This window comes from Pithys albifrons, chromosome 2 (genome assembly GCF_047495875.1).
Source record: "Pithys albifrons albifrons isolate INPA30051 chromosome 2, PitAlb_v1, whole genome shotgun sequence".
Taxonomy (NCBI): Eukaryota; Metazoa; Chordata; class Aves; order Passeriformes; family Thamnophilidae; genus Pithys; species Pithys albifrons.
Window position 1 is genome coordinate 53,846,709 of NC_092459.1, and position 17,037 is coordinate 53,863,745.

The 17,037-nt window shown below is 44.2% G+C and overlaps 1 protein-coding gene across 9 annotated transcripts in view; it reads right to left on the reverse strand.

The window, feature by feature from the left end:
• The window catches only part of MTCL3 (MTCL family member 3), a 36,525-nt gene extending 22,631 nt beyond the window's left edge, over positions 1-13,894 (reverse strand). For 7 of the 9 annotated variants that reach the window (XM_071549033.1, XM_071549030.1, XM_071549028.1 and 4 more), the window contains exons 1-4: positions 13,735-13,819; positions 10,735-11,672; positions 10,180-10,404; positions 6,724-6,882 (exon numbers count right to left, since the gene is read on the reverse strand). In XM_071549033.1, the coding sequence (XP_071405134.1) occupies positions 6,724-6,882; positions 10,180-10,404; positions 10,735-11,604 (1,254 nt within the window). In that variant the 5' untranslated portion in view covers positions 11,605-11,672; positions 13,735-13,819. Of the gene's footprint in view, positions 1-6,723; positions 6,883-10,179; positions 10,405-10,734; positions 11,673-13,734 lie in introns of all 9 variants that reach the window. The other 2 variants (XM_071549035.1, XM_071549036.1) reach the window with 2 other exon arrangements.
• Between the last annotated feature and the right edge of the window lie 3,143 nt (positions 13,895-17,037).

The window sequence follows — 17,037 nt, forward strand, 5'->3', positions numbered from 1 at the left end:
TGTCAGAATCACACCCTCACAGATTATGAGTAACATCCCTGCAGAGCACTGCTTTTAAAGGAACAAAATATTTGGGCAAGATACCAAGAGTAACAGAATATCACACAAGCAAGTCTGAAAAGTAACCAGGGGTTAGTTATGCATCTGCTGGGATGTGTTGCTCAGAAATCACTGAGCTGTGCTTGGAGATAGAGAACTATTTTTTTCTTTTTCCTATACAAACTCAGGCAGACATTTGTTTCTAATCTCTTTTTTAAAAATCTCCTCATTATCCAGTTGTTCTCTTCACCAAAGCAGACTGAGTTTTCATGAGGCAACGAACTGAAATTCCAGATCACAGAAACCCTCTGCTTAAAGGTACTGTTAGTAAAAATACACTTAGTATTTGGATACTCCAAAAGACGCAGGAAGGAACCAGTCTTGTGAAAGCTCTATTAAATCCTCCCTTGCTGCCCTCTGGTGCCAGGAGCAAGTAAATTACTGTAACTGTCCAAAGAGTACTGCTTACTGCACTGAACCTGGGAGGCTAAGCACCTACATGAGCAGGTGTACTAGCATCTCATCTCTCTCTGCCTTGACCTTGCTCCCTCCATTACCAGCTGTTAAAAATGAAGCTCTAACTCTGAGGAAAAATGAAAAGGTGAGGTGCAATTACAATGTGGTTGGGAGACTATGATGGAGGAGATTCAAACTTTCCCTTTCAAAGCAGCACAACCAAGTATCCATCTCCAGTGACTCGTATGCACGCAGCATGTGCAACAAACAGTAGCTAAAAGTCATGAACATCTGTACAGTTATGACCACACTGGAATCACAGAAACCTGTTAGGATAGGTCACGTGCCTGGAATGCAGCAATGGATTGACGAAACCTCTAAAGCTGAGGAAAAAGGGTTGTGCTCTACAGAAAAGAGCAGTTCAATTGCATTTGGGGCTGTCTTGTAATGGATGATGGCCCAGCTGAGAGCTATGGGCAAGAATTAGAGGACAGAGAAGCATGAGTGGCATCATTTGGGGTAGCTTCTACTGAACATCTGATGCATAAGAGAAAATAGATGAACCATTTTTCAGTCAGCTAGAAGTCATGTGATTTTTTGCAATGGATTGAAGGCAATTTTTACCACAGGTGATTAATAAGTCAGCTGTGAGAATTACCTGTTATAAATAAGGAAGCATTTGTCAAGGGTTTGATGGCCAAAGGCAGCATTGGCTGCCCTGACTGTAAGGTGGTGAAGTTTAAGGTCCTCAGAGAAGGGACAAGTACCAGACGAGAAAGTTCTGAAAGGATCCAAAAATGTAATGCTGCTGTTGAATATGGTTGCCTTGCCTACTGGAAATGCTGCAAACCACCACTCCTTATGAGACTTGTTCCCAGTTTTTTGCAACCTCATTACATTTTAGATGTTGCAGATTTTCCACACCAAGCATCTGTTCTGGGATGTTACCAACATTGTTAATATTTTGGAAAATTTCAGCTAAAATATTCAGCTTTTTTTAAGATGAGAATATCCTTGTTTGTTTAATATAAATTATTCTAGCAATTGTTCTTTTGAGAAGTTTCAGTAGGTCTGTGTGTTTCAGAACATTTCTGTGTTTATACACAATGTATACCTCATACTTTTCTAATCTATCAAAATCATGACATAACCTTTTGGAAATCTTCCATTCCTATACATTACTAGGCAATTACTAGTTGGAGCTTACCAGTTTAAATTGCTAAAAGATATGTATTTCTGAACCATCACACACTCTCACACCCCAGGTATCAATCTGCGCATTTTCTCCAGCCAACAGATTATGTTCCAACTCCAGGCCAGAAGGCAAGGTCTAACTAATCCTGTGACTGTCATTCCATAATGGTCTAGACAAAGCTGAGGCTTGGCATTAGAATTAGAAACCGTTCCTCCAGTGCTCACAGTGATATAGTTGCTGTCTCCTAGCACAGTGAGTGATCCTCCACTGCTCTCAGTCCAGATGCAAAAATGAGGCTTGGCTTGGAAACAAGGAAAGGAACAGAACAAACTAAGAAAGCTGACAGATTTCTATGAGGGGGTGGAAGAATCAGGGGGAAAGGAGAAATTTTGCAGCAAAGAGAAGCTGTAACTAAGAAATGGGAATTATCTGGAGTAGAATAAGAGAAAAATTAACTGGAAAATACTTGAAATCCAGAAAGACTGGGCACTCATGAGGAGTTGGAAGGACGCAGGCAAGGAGGGAATGGTGGGGGAGGACAACAGTGGGACTTAAGAACCAGAAGACAGCAAAACAGCCACTACCAGACATATAAAAAAACCCAAAAAACAAGACACAAGATCAAGACCGTGTGAGAGAACCTCGAGAATCTGAGATTTTGTGAGTTGTAGAAGAAAGACTGGAAATAAGTGCTTGTGGTTAAACAGCAGGAGAAGGTGCTTAGAGAAAGGGCTGTGAAAAAGAAGAGATACTGAATTTTTATCAGAGTCAAGCTGGGCAAGCTGCTGTTGGTGATCCAGGGGACTGGGATGGGATCATCCCTTACCAGTTTTTTCACAGCTTTCTAGTTTTTGGAGGTTTGTGGGTTTGGTGGTTTGATTCTTTGGGGTTTTTTTTTGTTTGTTTGTTTGGAGAGGGCGAGGGGGTGCAGAGCAGAATTTGTGTTTGTTTGGTGTTTTTATAACAGCAGCTTTTGTGGTGAAACTTCCAGCTATAGCTATCCTCTTGATTCTTGTCCAGCCTGAACACTCAGAGATGTATAGAGAGCTAATCTGTGCTTAAACAGGGCAGACAAATGTTGCAAGAGTAAGCAGAAAAGTGTAATTGCTTTCCTGTAGTCCCATAGCAGGTTAGTATCAAAATTATGTGGAGAATTCAGGCTCTTCCTCCCAGCTCCACTGCCCAGTTCACCAGACCCTGTTGCCTTCTTCCATTTTCATGCACTGTACAAACCAGACTGACTGACAAAACAGGCACCACTCCAGCAAAATGCAGACCCATGTAGGGAGCCATAAACTCCTCTGCCTGCAGTCTGAACTGAAGGGACAAAAGATATCTCTGGTTCACGGGCCATGCAGCTGTGGTTTTCACAAGCTCTGTATCTGATCTAATACTCTATGAAGAAAATGGTGGCTTGACAACATTACCCTCAAGTGACTGTAAGAACTGTGCTGCCTTGCATCTGCCCAGCCTGGAGCACTACCAGAGCAATCTATTTCTATCCAGAAAAGTGTAAGTTCCTGAAAAACACTGTGCTTCTTGCAATTACGTCTGCATTGCAATGAGGATTTGTAAAGACCAGGGTCCAGTAAATCTGTCATACTTTCCCGCTACTTCATTTGTCTCACAAGCCACCTAAAGCACAGCTAACTGGGTGCCTCCTACACAGCTACAGCAAATGCATGTTTAGCTTGCACTGTGAAAACAAAAAGCTCTGTAAGAGTTAGACAGGCTTTACCAAACAGTTAACAACAAATTAATGAACATTAATTCATTAACAACACGTTAACATTTTTTATACATCTGCAAAGGTATACCTGGCTACTATTCGTTTCTCTTTCTTGTAGGTGACAATTTTTCCACTTTGTTTTCAGCTTCCCAAAAAGTATTACAATTAACAGTAACCAATAATAAAGAGGAAATCAGAAGCTGCTGCTACAAAGAAAACCATCACAGATTAATACTCTTGTGCATCTCTGTGGACATATGCAGGAATAACATTAAATCAAATAGCTGAAAGTTGGGGGACTGAAAGTAAAATTACTGATACAAAATGCATGTATTGCTGGAACACTTTCCAAATCCTGGATGCTTGCAAGCTTCTGCTGCCATCAACAACAATTTCAAATTTGTCATGGAATTTGCCATAAATAAAAATAAAACTCCAAATCAAGAAAGCCAACAGCAATTACTTCTCTATATTAATGGACAAATACATTCACATGTCTGTCTTATTTGACTCTACACAAACACATTTGCTACCATTTATCTTTTATACAAGTTTCCAGTCAAGTCTCCATGCTTTTTAAAATAAGAAAGAATCCACACAGAGAGAATTTGGCTTTGGTCCTGCCCTAGAGACTCTTAAAAAAAATTATACTTCTGCTTCTTACATTTTCTATTAAGACTTATTTTAACCATTCTCTGCTATCTAATACTGTTCATTATAAAAGGAGAACAAATTTCCCATGGCAGTTATATGCCAATAGATTTTAAGAAGAATGGAAATGTTTGTGCTTCTGCAGTACGTTTGATGACATAAAAGTGCAGAAATCAGTCATTACATATTCTGAGAACTGTTACTGTGCTGTAAAAAAAAACCTGGTTCATGGTCTTTAGAGATTAATTTTCCCATTAATTGTAAGCTCAAAAAAGTGAAGATCACAATCCAAACAGAAGGTCTCCTATGCATTTCTGTCTATGCTGAGAACTTCCTTAGGTAGGCGGTTCCACTGGTTGTAATGGCTGTATTGAAAGGAGAAAGGGTTGTAACTTGTGAAATTAGAGGAAATAACTCACAACCAAACTGAAAGTTAACATTATGATAATCTGACAATGACATTTAAGATGCATGAAATCTTTGACTGCAACAGAAGAAGAAAACTTATTTGTCACAGAATTCTACTGCACTTCAGACTGCTTTGGGTTGTTTTTATGGTTGTTCCATGTTAACATTTTCATAGCTTCTTCACAGATTCTAAATTTGAGTCCTGTAAGAACTAGTATTTTTCACCAGCATGCTTCCATGGTCCCTTGTCATGACACATTTGCAAAGTGCATAATAATTTAGGTTTGCTTCAAACTTGCTTTTCTCGGAGTTGTACCTTCTCAACTATCCTCCAACATCCCATCCCCCATGTTGTACTGAAAGTCCTAGCCTGAAAAGCAGCCTTCTCCTACTGAAAGGGACTCAGCAGTTTGATTGAAATACATAAGTGAAAACTCTTGCCCAATTATAATGACAAAGTGACTCTGCATGACAGTTCTCCCCAGTTCACTATAAGGATGTATTTCTGTCTCTTTGTCCACTCCATCTTACTATGGTGTCAAGTCTTCTTTTTTTCCTTCTGGCTCAGTGCCCCCATTCTGTGCCACCAGGAATCATCCATCCATTTCACTTCATAAAAAACACTATTGTGTAGCAGAGTCCCTAGTTTACACATGACACTCTCTGTTCTGTTATATCCAGTATCCTTTCATTGATACCAACAGCAATAACAGAAAGGGCTAAACACCTAAGCCAAAGAAAGAAGTGGAGAACAGTATAAGAGTAACAGCACCATAGTTCCACATAGTAGGCCAGAGGGAAGAATCAAGATGAGGAGAAAATGACTAGTGATGCCAGGGATGAAGAGGTCTATTTATTGGTTAATATCAAAGAACATAAGCTATTAAGTTGCCACTAAACTTCATTGTTATCTGAAGATGCACAAGAAGAAACAAAGCAAAGGAAATTTACAGCAGTACAACCTATTAGAGGGCAGGAGGATCCAAAGGTGAGAATAGAAAGTAGAATCTGAGTGGATGAGAATAATTAAAAATTTGGAGTAAACTCAATCTTAAGCACAAGTTGCAAGGATAATTGCAGAAAGATCATGTTCTCATAAGGAAGATACTCCAGGAAACCAAGTTGTATTTGATGGCAGAAACTACAGTGAAGACAGAAGAAGAAAGTCTCAGGGAGATAACACTGAGTAAGACTCAGAATTCATGCCCTTTTAAAATCTGCAATTATCTGGGAAAGCAGCAGAAGGTGGAACAAACCACCTGTTTATTCTGTACTAACATGCTTGAAATTCAATTTCTGTAAAGAAAACACATGAATATTTTTAATACTACGTCGCTTAAAGGAAGCAATTGCAGTTCCTAAAAATACCCTAACTTATGATAGAACTGAAAATTTCCTGTCTTTTTAGCAACTGCAATACATCTCTTCTTCTTCATACAAGATCAAAGAAGACTCTGGAGTCCCTACTGGGGTATATTCCTTAAAGTGAAAATCAGTGGCATCCATTGAATTTTAAACATTGAACTGGAGAGCTGTTTCTAAAATCTGTTCTGGGAATTCATTCTTAATCAACAGTTTCTCCTTTTACTGCCTGCTTTGTTATCTCTGTTGGCCTAGCTATTACTGCTGTAATGCAATTTTCTGCTTACTTAATGGCATAGTATCTTGCATCTATATAATAGCACATTGCGTAATTTTGAACATTAATTAGATACAATGTAAAATTATGCTTAGATTGAAAGGCCAGGTAGAGTCTATTGCTTCCAAATAACTCCAAAGAGCATAACTGAACAAGATGGAGAAGTGGATAAATCCTCAGTCTCGATGTGCCTGCTAGTCCTTATTAGTGGTTAGCAAGGGAAAAACTACTGGTCTTTGTAAAAACATGTGGGGAACTTCATCTGTAAAGTTACATGCCTTTGACACACTTCAGCACTCTTCCAGCATGAATCTATATGTAGGTACAATGTATCAAAGCCTCTGAACTCTTGTTACTATCATTCACATTTCCCCCCTTGCAGAGCTAAAACAGAGCCACAATTTGGTTTCTGTTTTGCCTAGAAAACACCAAATATTTTGGGTTTAGCTTCTCAACCATCAAGTTGTATTTAAACACTCTTTGCAACTTTCAATTTTTGTCTGCCGTATTTTTTAACTCTAAAACAAATTATAGAAGAAAAACAGTTCAGCAATAAGAATTTGAGATCTTCAAATTATTGGTGTAGAAGTAAATAACAACACTAACCTCTTTCATTTTTTCCAGTTCATTCTGTAATGCTTGTTTGGCAATTTCAACTTCTATAAGCTGCTGTCTTAATTTTTCATTTTCATCTTCTGTTATAGTACGTTTTTCTTCCACATTTTCTAACTCATGATGAAGTCTCACCGATACATCTTTTGCAACCTAAATGAAATTGTGTATCAAAAGAAAGGTTAAAAAAAAAACAAACCAAAAAAACAATTACTGCTGCGGTGTTTAATGCCTAAACAACCATTTAGAGGTCAATTCTGGTTGTTTTGATGGAAGTGGTATGCAAGGGAAAATGTAGACAAGGACATCCATAGACAGAATTCTAAATTATTCCAAATTCAAGCTAATTCCTTCCAAAAAATAGTGTATTGTTCCTGTGGACTTCAGTGGGAACCACATTACACACTAAAATGCAACTCCCTTCTGAGGTTCTGTTACCTCAACAGTTAAATAGGACCATCAATATTCCTGAAGACAATGATCATTTATCTTAACCACAGCTAGCTTATGCTTTTTAATGCACTGAACATATGTCCTTCAAATACTTGACATGCAACAGCATCTAAGAGCAGAGCCCATCTTCCCCAGGCCTTCCTTACCTGTACCTTGCATAGGATCACAAATGAACAACCTTGCTAGTTTTTCTCTCCTTCATGGACAATTAATCTAAATATTTACTACAACTGGTTTATTTTAAGACTAAAATATGAACAACCCCATTTTTACTGACCTTATGCTCACCCAAATGATGTCCAATATTTTCAGTGGAAATGATCATTTAAGTTTCTTTGGTTGTTTGGGGGTTTTTTAATGCATTTTCACAGGAATAGAGTTAAAAAGCATATGACAAGATCTAATTCCTCTTCTTCATATAAAGTAATGAGAATCTTGCCCTTCGAGCCATTTGCACTGTATTTTGTGAAATCACCAGAAACTATAATCACACACCAAAATATTTAAATATACACTAATCACTGTTATGATGGTGATTTAGACACACAGGCATATGATTTGAAAAGCCTAATTTCCTGCTTTTTTTAGAACATTGGAAAGTATAATTAATCCTACTTAGCATTAGCTAGGGGAGCTCAGAACACTATCCTTCATGGCTTTCACTTGAATGATCTTAGCATGTTAGTATGTCAGAGAGTTCTTTGACACACTAAAACATTAAAGAAAAATAATTGTAAGCATGCAGTCTAGAAGAATCCAATCTATCAGAAAACAGCAGCAGCCAGTGACTCAGCCTCCCCTGACAAGAAACTCAGTGTGTGTGAATTACAGATACAACACTAACCTCCCCCACTGCACATGCACCCAAGGCACATAATGCCCAACAGAAAGAGCGAGTGGAGGGGAATTTCAATTATAACCATACTCCAAAGAGACTGCAGAATGAGCTGAGAATCACACCACAGGGCTTTAGATGATGTCTTTTCCTACATGTAGTGTTAAACTGCTCCTCTGATTGTCCCATCAAAGTAAGTGGAAAAGCATGGGAGATATTTCAAACATCCTATCAAAATCTGTCTTCAGTCCATAGACAGAACCTAGAGCAGTAAATAAAACCAAATAAAAATATTATTGCTGGTAGCAACATTTTTTAATGTAAAATTTGGTGGAGTAGCTATAAATGCAGGGAAATCCTACAGAGTGTTCTAGATCATATGGGAAACGGGACTCACTTATGCAAGATATGTTTCAATACAGCTATATGCAAGACTGTATCTATGAAGGACCAAGTCCTCTAATATATTGCCCATGCAAAATGAAGAATGTTACTTTGGATAGTTCTTCTTCAGAGGACTTAGGAACACTATAGAAAACGGCACATGAATTATAATTATGGTTAGCCAGCACCTGGAATGCTATTAGCCAGAAATTTGGCATTAGACATTCATCCCTACTCCAAAGCAGAACACACTCATGATCTGTGGGAACACTGCAAAAACCTGTTCCTTTCCAAAGAGTCAGGCATATATTTATATAAACACATGGGAGAAATGCTAATTAAAGTGAGCTGTTTGTCCAGCTCAACCTAAGGCCTGAGCTGCTATTTCCTATATTGGCAGGCAAGAACCTCAGCAGAGGTGCCCTCACCACTTCCCTCCCCTGCCTGCACATGTATGCCTTGCTAATACAAAGAAATCAACTCTACAAGCTGGAATCACAATATTCACTTAGGACATGAAGGCTCACATTCAAATTCTGCCTGCAAAGGTGTATATCTCAACTAATCACCTGAGCATCACTCTGAGTGTGCAAAACATCTCCTGATTTGAGCTTGATCCCTGTGACAAAGGTATGGGTTTGCTTCAGGCTAGGAACTGTATTTTGTTAGGAGTCACATGGGCAGTTGTATTTATAGAACTGTCATAACCACAACAGAAAATGTGGGTTTTGAATAAGCACAGAAAAGGAATATCAAATAGAAATTTTAATAAGATTGATGACAAGCTGGAAAACTTTCAGAAAAGATGATCCAAACCAGGCCTGGGAATGACATACTCTCAATTCATTACACTTACCAGAAAGAAGTTTAAAAATTACTTTATTCCTAATCATGTACTAAATTTGCATTTTCAACTGCAGTCCACAGAATCCAGTGCACCACAGGTAACTATAAGTCCTAGGCAGAAGTGTGGCCAATGAGCTTACATTTGCTATACAGAGGTCTACACTTCCATGAGAAAAGGTGGAAGACCAGTCAGCTGAATAAAATTTAGAAGTCGTGGTTCAGCCTTTCAAAATCTAGTAGATGGAAGCAGAAATTAAACTTGCAACTACCTCAAGAAAGCTTTTTTCATGTAATTGGACCAATCTAGACTGGCGATGATGGATGTTTTACCAATGACAATCTTCAAACAAGGACTGAAACTTTTGCTCAGCCATGGGTTGTGGTTCATTCAGGCTTTATGGATGAAATGCAGTTGAAATGTGACAGATTTTGTCTAAGGTTTCAGGTGGATGTGGAAAATCCAGGATTCACTGAACATAACAGCAGTTTTTTACTGACAGTCACAGAGTCAGGGTTTTGTGTTGCGACTCTGCAAGTGTTTAATCTGCTGGTCCCTGAAATCTGATACAAAAGAGTAACATAATCACATCAAAGTCCATGGTGCTATTTGACAAGGTTGGTTTAATTTTGCAGTGGAAGAGTATGTTTTGTGTTCATCATAAGAGGTCCAAAACCTTTAATTCCTAAATTGGGTTTCAGTCATTTCTTGCACATTATCTTTACAAAAAAAATGGTTACACTGAAGCTGAAAACAGTCTATCTACATACTGTAAGGGCTTCTATTACAAAGAATGGCTTAGCCATTGCTATTCTACGAGGTGCACTGGGTGCACAGTGGAATGGATAGAAATGCCTGAGTCATGAGGACCAAGAGCACAGTTGTGTCTCTGCCTGAGGAGCTCCCTCCCCTTGACACCTGCTCACGTCTGTACCTTGAGGTCCTGCTCCATGCTGCGTATGAGCTCGCCATCGATCTCGCCGGTCTGGGCATAGCGGAGCCTCTTGCGCTCAGCCTTGCGCAGCCGGTACTGAAGGATCCGGCAGTTCTTGTTGGCTCGCTCCAGTTCATGGCGCATTTCTTGAAGCTGACAAGCATCCTCCTCAAAGAAACTGTCCCTCATCTCGTCCATCTCTGTCCTCAGCTCATCTATCTCGTTCTGGCATTGGGGCAAGAAGGGGACAGGGATGCAACAGGTGGGTCAAAACCACAAATGTCAGCACGTAAAGGGGAAGGCTGCCAAAATGGAGCTCCGCCCCGCAGGGACAGCAGGTAAATACAACACAGCTCATTATAAAGCACCGCAACGGAGCAGGGAAGCAGCACTGCCCGCACGCCCCATGACAGAGCCATCTTAGCGCTGCCTCTAGCGTTCCTACCGGGAGAGCGGGCGGCCGGGAAGGTCCCTCCCGGCGCGGGCGTGGGAGGCGGCCCGGCCCCCGCACGGCCCCGGTTCTCTCCCACCCTCGCCAGCGCCCCAGCTTCTCACCTTGAGGCTCTCGTTCTCCTCCCGCAGCTTCTCCATCTCTTCCTGCATCTCCTCCTGCAGGTGTGGGCTCAGGGCACCTTCGGGACCGCCGCTCCTGCCGTCGCCTCCCGCCTCGCTCTGTCGCAGCCCCTCCGCCCCTGCCGCCGCCATGGCAGCGGGCGAAGAGGCGGAGGCGGCCGGGGGAGGCTCGGTCGGGGCGGCGGCCGCGGAGGTGGCGGAGGAAGCGCTGCCGCTGCTGCTGCTGTGGTTGCTGCCCTTGGTTTGCATCTGGGCGGCCGCCGCCAGCCCTTTCCTGAGGTGGAACTGTATAAGCTCACTTTGCAGGCATCCCTCCTTCCAGTACCCGCCGCCGCCCGCCGACGCACCGCGGCCCTTCCCCGCGACCGAGGAAGATGGAGGCGCCGGGGCCGCCTCCCCCGCGCCCTTCAGCGGGGACCGCCCCGCTTTCCCCCGCCACTGCTTGGGCGGCGGCACGGCCGCCCCCTCCCGCTCGCCCCCGCCGGCCCCTGCAGGGGGCGCCTCCTCGGCGGTGCCCGGCGGGAGCGGCGGCTCCTCGGCGGCGCCTCTCCCGGCGGCGGCGGGGCCAGGCGGGGCTTCAGCACCGGCGCCGGGCTGGACAGCTCCCCGCGCAGGCTTCTCGGCGCCGCGGCCGCGGGCGGCTCGGGGAGCCTGGCCCGGTGGCGGCCGCGCCGAGGCGGCTTTGGCAGCGACGGCGGCGGGCGGGGCGCGGGCCGCGGCGGCGGGCGGCGGGCGCGGGGCGGTGTCCCGGGCCCGAGCCGGCGAGGATGCTCGCGGCTGCTTCCTGCCACTGCTGCCCTCGGGATGCAGGCGCGGCTCGGCGGCGGCGCCCCCTGCAGGCGGCTGGCTCATGGCGGCGGCTATCTCGGGGACGCGTCCATCATCGCTGGTGTCCTCCTCCTCCGCCGCCGCCCCGCGAGCTGGGGGAAGAGAACCGGAGAAGACGGTCGGGCTCGGAACGGGACGACAGGGAGACTGGCTCTGCAGCAACGGCGGCGGCCGGCGCGCCCTCTCCGTGCCTCCCCCAGCCCTGCCCCGCTCCCACCCGCCGGCCGAGCCGGCCCAGGCTGCAGCCCAGCGCCAACCGGAGCGGCTCTGTTCCCACTCCGTCCACACCTCGGGGCGTTTCCCCACCCACGATGCCGAACCTTCCCCCGACGGGCCGCCACATCAGGGATAAATTTCCCTCCACATGCAAACTTTCCTCTCCCTGGTCCTCACGAGCTAATGGACCTGTCTACCTGCTACAAAGTCTCCTCCAGGTGTCTGTTACAGCCGAGTGGGGAAAGGCTGCTCTACAAAGGGCTGCACACGTGGAAGCAACTACAGATTTCCCTTCAGCTTTGACAGGGACTCTTTCAGGGCAAGGTGACTCGACAGTTGAGGGTCATAAAGGAAACGGTTTCTTCAATCAGCTTCTAAACACAGATTTGTCCCAGTTTGTTATCCCGAGGCGTTGTCAGGTTTTAAGACCGATTCATATAGGTTACTGGTTATGCAGATCAGTAGCTTGTATAGGACTAAGACATAATCACTCCAGCGGATTTTCAACACAGAGAAAGCAAGGAATACACCTTCAACCAGAACAAAATGTTATGTGGTATTCTCTGAAGGGTGCTCATTTGGCAATGTGCCTTAGAGTGACACAACCACAGTTTTCGTGGCCGTAACACATTATGAAAAAGGACTGTTAAAAGCTGCTAATGTCCCTCAATATATTCTGAAAAAATTACTGTAATCCACAAACTGCTTTCACACACACAGCCTTTATTCAACTGTCCTTAAAGGGACAATGTGACAACAGCAGGAATGACAGCATTCCTAACACGGCCTACCAGTTCCCTCCCAGCACATGATTTAAAACGATCCCTGCTAGAACAGAGAATAAAGAAAGAAGCACGACTGGGCATAGTCAATGTATACCGTACACTGACAACTGGTTTACTCTCTGGAACATACTAGACAATGAGGCTGTGTATTCTTTGCTCTCATTAGCAGGACCACAGCATTTCCTCTCAAATGCACTGTCATTATCAACCTGATTTAAACCAATATTCTGGAAATTAATTCTCAAAATGACACAATTAGGCATCAACTTGCCAGGCATTAATTAGTAAAAAGAGAGCATGGGAGTGTAGACCTATCAAAACTTGTATCACAACACTTTATAAAAGATTTGGTTTGCATTTCTATTAACCACTACAAGCAGAATTTCCACATTACAGTTATTTGGACCTATATAAGTATGATATGTATAAAATGAAATTCAAATTAAAAATCGGGAACCCTATGCTATATCTGAATCTTTTTGGGAACTTTCACTGCAACTAAGCCATCAGGCTCACCCGCGACCTGCCAGAACACAACCAGCACCCTGCACACCCCGAATTCCAGGATCGGCTACCGCCTACGGTTAAGTTGGCTGCTTTTAGACACATATATACTTTTTTTTTTAAACTGGCACAACGAAAGCCCTGTTTGAGCTCAAGTCCGAAATCTCCGTCCTCAAAAAACTCCGCGGCACAACCTTCTCTCCAGAGGCAAACCCACGTGGCGCCGGGGCGCGGCGTCTCCGCAGGTTTTTCTGTCCAGGCGGAAAAACGGGTAAATAAATGGGAGCAACAAAAGGGAGCAGTCCGGTGGCTCTACGCGCCGGCGCGGAGCTCTCCCCTGCACGGGGCTTCGGGCAGGACATCCCCCTCGGCCCTGGCCCCTTTTCTCCGCCGGAGGCCCGGCTCTGTCGTGTGTCGTTCCCCCCCTCTCCCCCCCCCCCCCCCAAGGATTCTCAAACGCGGCTTAAGCTTTGGGAGTGCTTCTACCTTTTGTCCTGGTTTAAAAGCGCGGGGGAGTTTCCGAAGGTCCCCTTCATACCTGACGGGTTTGTTGCATTTGGATCCCGAGTAACATTGCTTTTGGGGAAGAAGGAAAAAAAAAACAAGGGTGGGGGGAAAGGCTTGGATATAAAGCAGCCGCATTACTCACCACCACTTTGTCTGCTGCCCGGCTGGCGAAATGCATACACGGGGAGCTGGGCACCGCACACGAGGTACGCGCCGCTGCCAGAGCCTCTCAGGAAAATGAAGCAATATTCATGAGCTGACCTCACTGGGCCTGGGAGACGGAAAGTGGGGGAGGGAGGAAAGCAGCGAAGGGAAGAGAAAGGAAGAGATTAAACGGCGAGAACCCCGCCCAGGCCTGAAGGCTGAGTTACGTCCCCTCTTCTATCTGCACATGGTGGAATAGGATTACAGCGCAAATGGGGGAAGGAGCAGGCTGCACGCAAGACATGCGTCCGCTTTCCCTTCCCAACGCATGCAGACAATCGATTCTGATAAATTACTTAGCGTCCCCTTCAGGGGAGCCTGCTCCGGCCGGACAGGGGTGCCGGACGCTTTCAATACCAGCAGCGGGACCGTGACAGGGCTTGCTTTCCTTTGTTCGCCGCCCTCTCCTGCGCCCCTTCGGCAGGAGCCCGCTGCCACTGGGAAGGGTAGAGACAAAGGCAGCCCCCTCTCTGATGGAGATAATTCCACGGGGTTATTTATCGGCCTGAACACAGGGACTAACGGGCCACTGACCCTTTGCTCGTGTCGCGGCAAACCCCAGAGGCTGTCATCTGTTTTACTTCTTTGCTCTACCATGAGGTGAATTTACCTTTGCTCTGAAGCACCTCAGAGGGCTCTTAAGACTTTACGCTTGAAGTTCTTCGAAAAGCAGACAAAAGGCTTGCTTTCCTTCCTCTTCCCTCCCCGCTCTCCGAGGAGGGACCCTTGTCATCCGATGGCTGTGCGTGGGAGTGTGCCGGACCCACCTGTGTCTGTGTGCCTGTGTGAAGACCAGTTAAGAATATGCTCAGAGGGAGCAGTGATCGGGTTGGGGTCCTTCTCGCTCCTCCTGCAGTAGCTGGCAGGTCGGAGGATACTCTTGCGTTTTGCCTCAGCCCCGACAGTGCCTTCGTGGCGGGAGTGGGGGAGGGCACTTCACTCCAACCGGGCAGAGACCGGGTTTCCGGGCTGGAAACTCCTCTCGAGGGGTAACCGAGGATTTCATGCCCATAGCTATACCAGGATATACATACGCGTGTACATGTATATACAAAGTATATGTATACATATATTTCTCTTTGGACACCCCCTTGTCCTGGGGGAGAAGCTTGTGTGCCCTCATGAGGTTGTGTGCTATGCTGGCAGTGGTCTATGCCTCCAGTAGAGTCTCCCATGCCAGACAGTTCTCAACTGAAGGGTCAGACAAAGTGTGTTCATGGGCAGGATGGGCTTGCTAGCCCTCTGGCAACCACCCTAGGAGAAGGACAACTCTAAGTCCAAAACCCGGGCAGATGGAGCTCAGTTAGCCCTGTAAAGCTATCCATCTAAGAGAAGGATACTCTAACCAACCCTATATCCTGAGCCACTGGCTGCCACAAGAGAGGAGCCCCAAAGGGGAAATACAAAGACTCCCTGAAACAGCACCTTGGCCTTGGCCATATTGACTGCCATCAATGGTCCACTCTGGCCTCCGGTCGGGATTCATGGAGACACACCGTTCATGACTTTGCTTCTTCCTTTGAGAACACACGCAGAGTCAGTCTTGAGGAGAAAAGACACCGCAGAAAGAACCATTCCTTGACAATATCGCCTAAGGAGACTTTCCGCTGTGCCTTTTGCAACCGGACTTGCCCAGACCACATTGGCTTTTTTAGCCATCCGCAGGCTTTCAGCAAGCGTGGGTAGTGCCCTTCCCAAATCTTTGTTCACAAAGCCTAGCCATGATGATGATGATGATGATGATGATGATGACACGTATACACAATGCATACATATATACATAAATATGTGTGCAAACACATGCATATGCATATACATATATTGTATGTACATATATACTTATCTCTAAGGTTCTTGTACGGCATTTGTGTGAGGGTAAGCTCGGGGAAGGGCAAGACCAGAGGAGACCACCTACCCCTTTTCCAGCTACCTCTCCCCCACAGTCCTTTCCACCTCTTCTGATATGCCAAGCAAGACTCAACACTTTTAAAACAGCATATCCTGGCATACAGAAAGGTATTACCCCCATGCAGGTGCATGTTCTTCAGTCTTGAGCACAGAGATTGCATGAAGGGGATATATATAGAGATGTGATGAGTGGAGGACAATCAGAAAATAGGAAATGGAACATTTATGCTGAAAAAGAAAATCACTGGGATGATGAAAAGCTACTTTTAAAATTCATAATATTTAATGTTTTTTAAGTCTTTGAAACTCACAAATAACCACTGCAATCATACTAATTAAACAGAATAATTGGTTGAAAACATGAGGAATGAAAATACAAAATATTTCTGGAGTTGGAGTTGAAAAATTTTCCTATGAAAGCAGTGGACAGATTCTGCTAGAACATCTATGGTCCTAGTCTCAGTGAATATACAGAATAGAAACAATAAGGTCAGCACAAAAACATACCATTTCATCTACTCTATATCTTTTAGAAGGACCAACACAACAGTCCCTACATTTAAGCACTGGACAGAAATTAGCATCCTTTCTGCTCACTTGATGAGAGAGATAGATCCCTGCATGAATTTTCCACAGAAAACAATTATGGGATGTGATGACATACCACCTACAAAAAGTTTTATTATGCTTTTGTAAAGACACAGATTCTTATTTTCTCATAGTAGTGTCCAAACAAAAACTGGGTCATCAGATTTTCTTCACCCACATTCCCAGACTATATGTCTGATAGCAAAGATCAATCTTATAGTAGAAAAAAATCCCATCTCTCAGTATTGTTTGGGACTGTTGATTTTACCCCCAAAATTTCAATTCTAGTTAAACTTCAGTGCTGCCACAGTAATAAAAATTGACATGGGCACAAAAAATATTCTACTCATATCATTTACTCTTCTGGGAGAAATGGGTATAACCTACACAAGCTAAAGCTATTTTTTCTAATATCATATGTATTTCCATTAGGAAATTCTCTGCTAGATCTCTGTAGGCATTTCCCATCACTTACAGGTCATGACATAAAAGATAAAATGATTATATCTACCTTTGAATAAGTATAGTATGAAGAGAATTATACATAAAACTTAATATAGTAAAAATTCCATTTATGAACAGATTTTGTTGTAAGGTCTCTAAAGACCTGTGGATGGAAATAATGCACAGAAAGATCTTCACACAGAAAAGAAGGGCCTCTCAGCTGACAACTATCATTCAGAAATGAAGCACTGACATGATGCTAGACAGTTGTATAAATATACTGGCTCAAATGTCAGGCAAA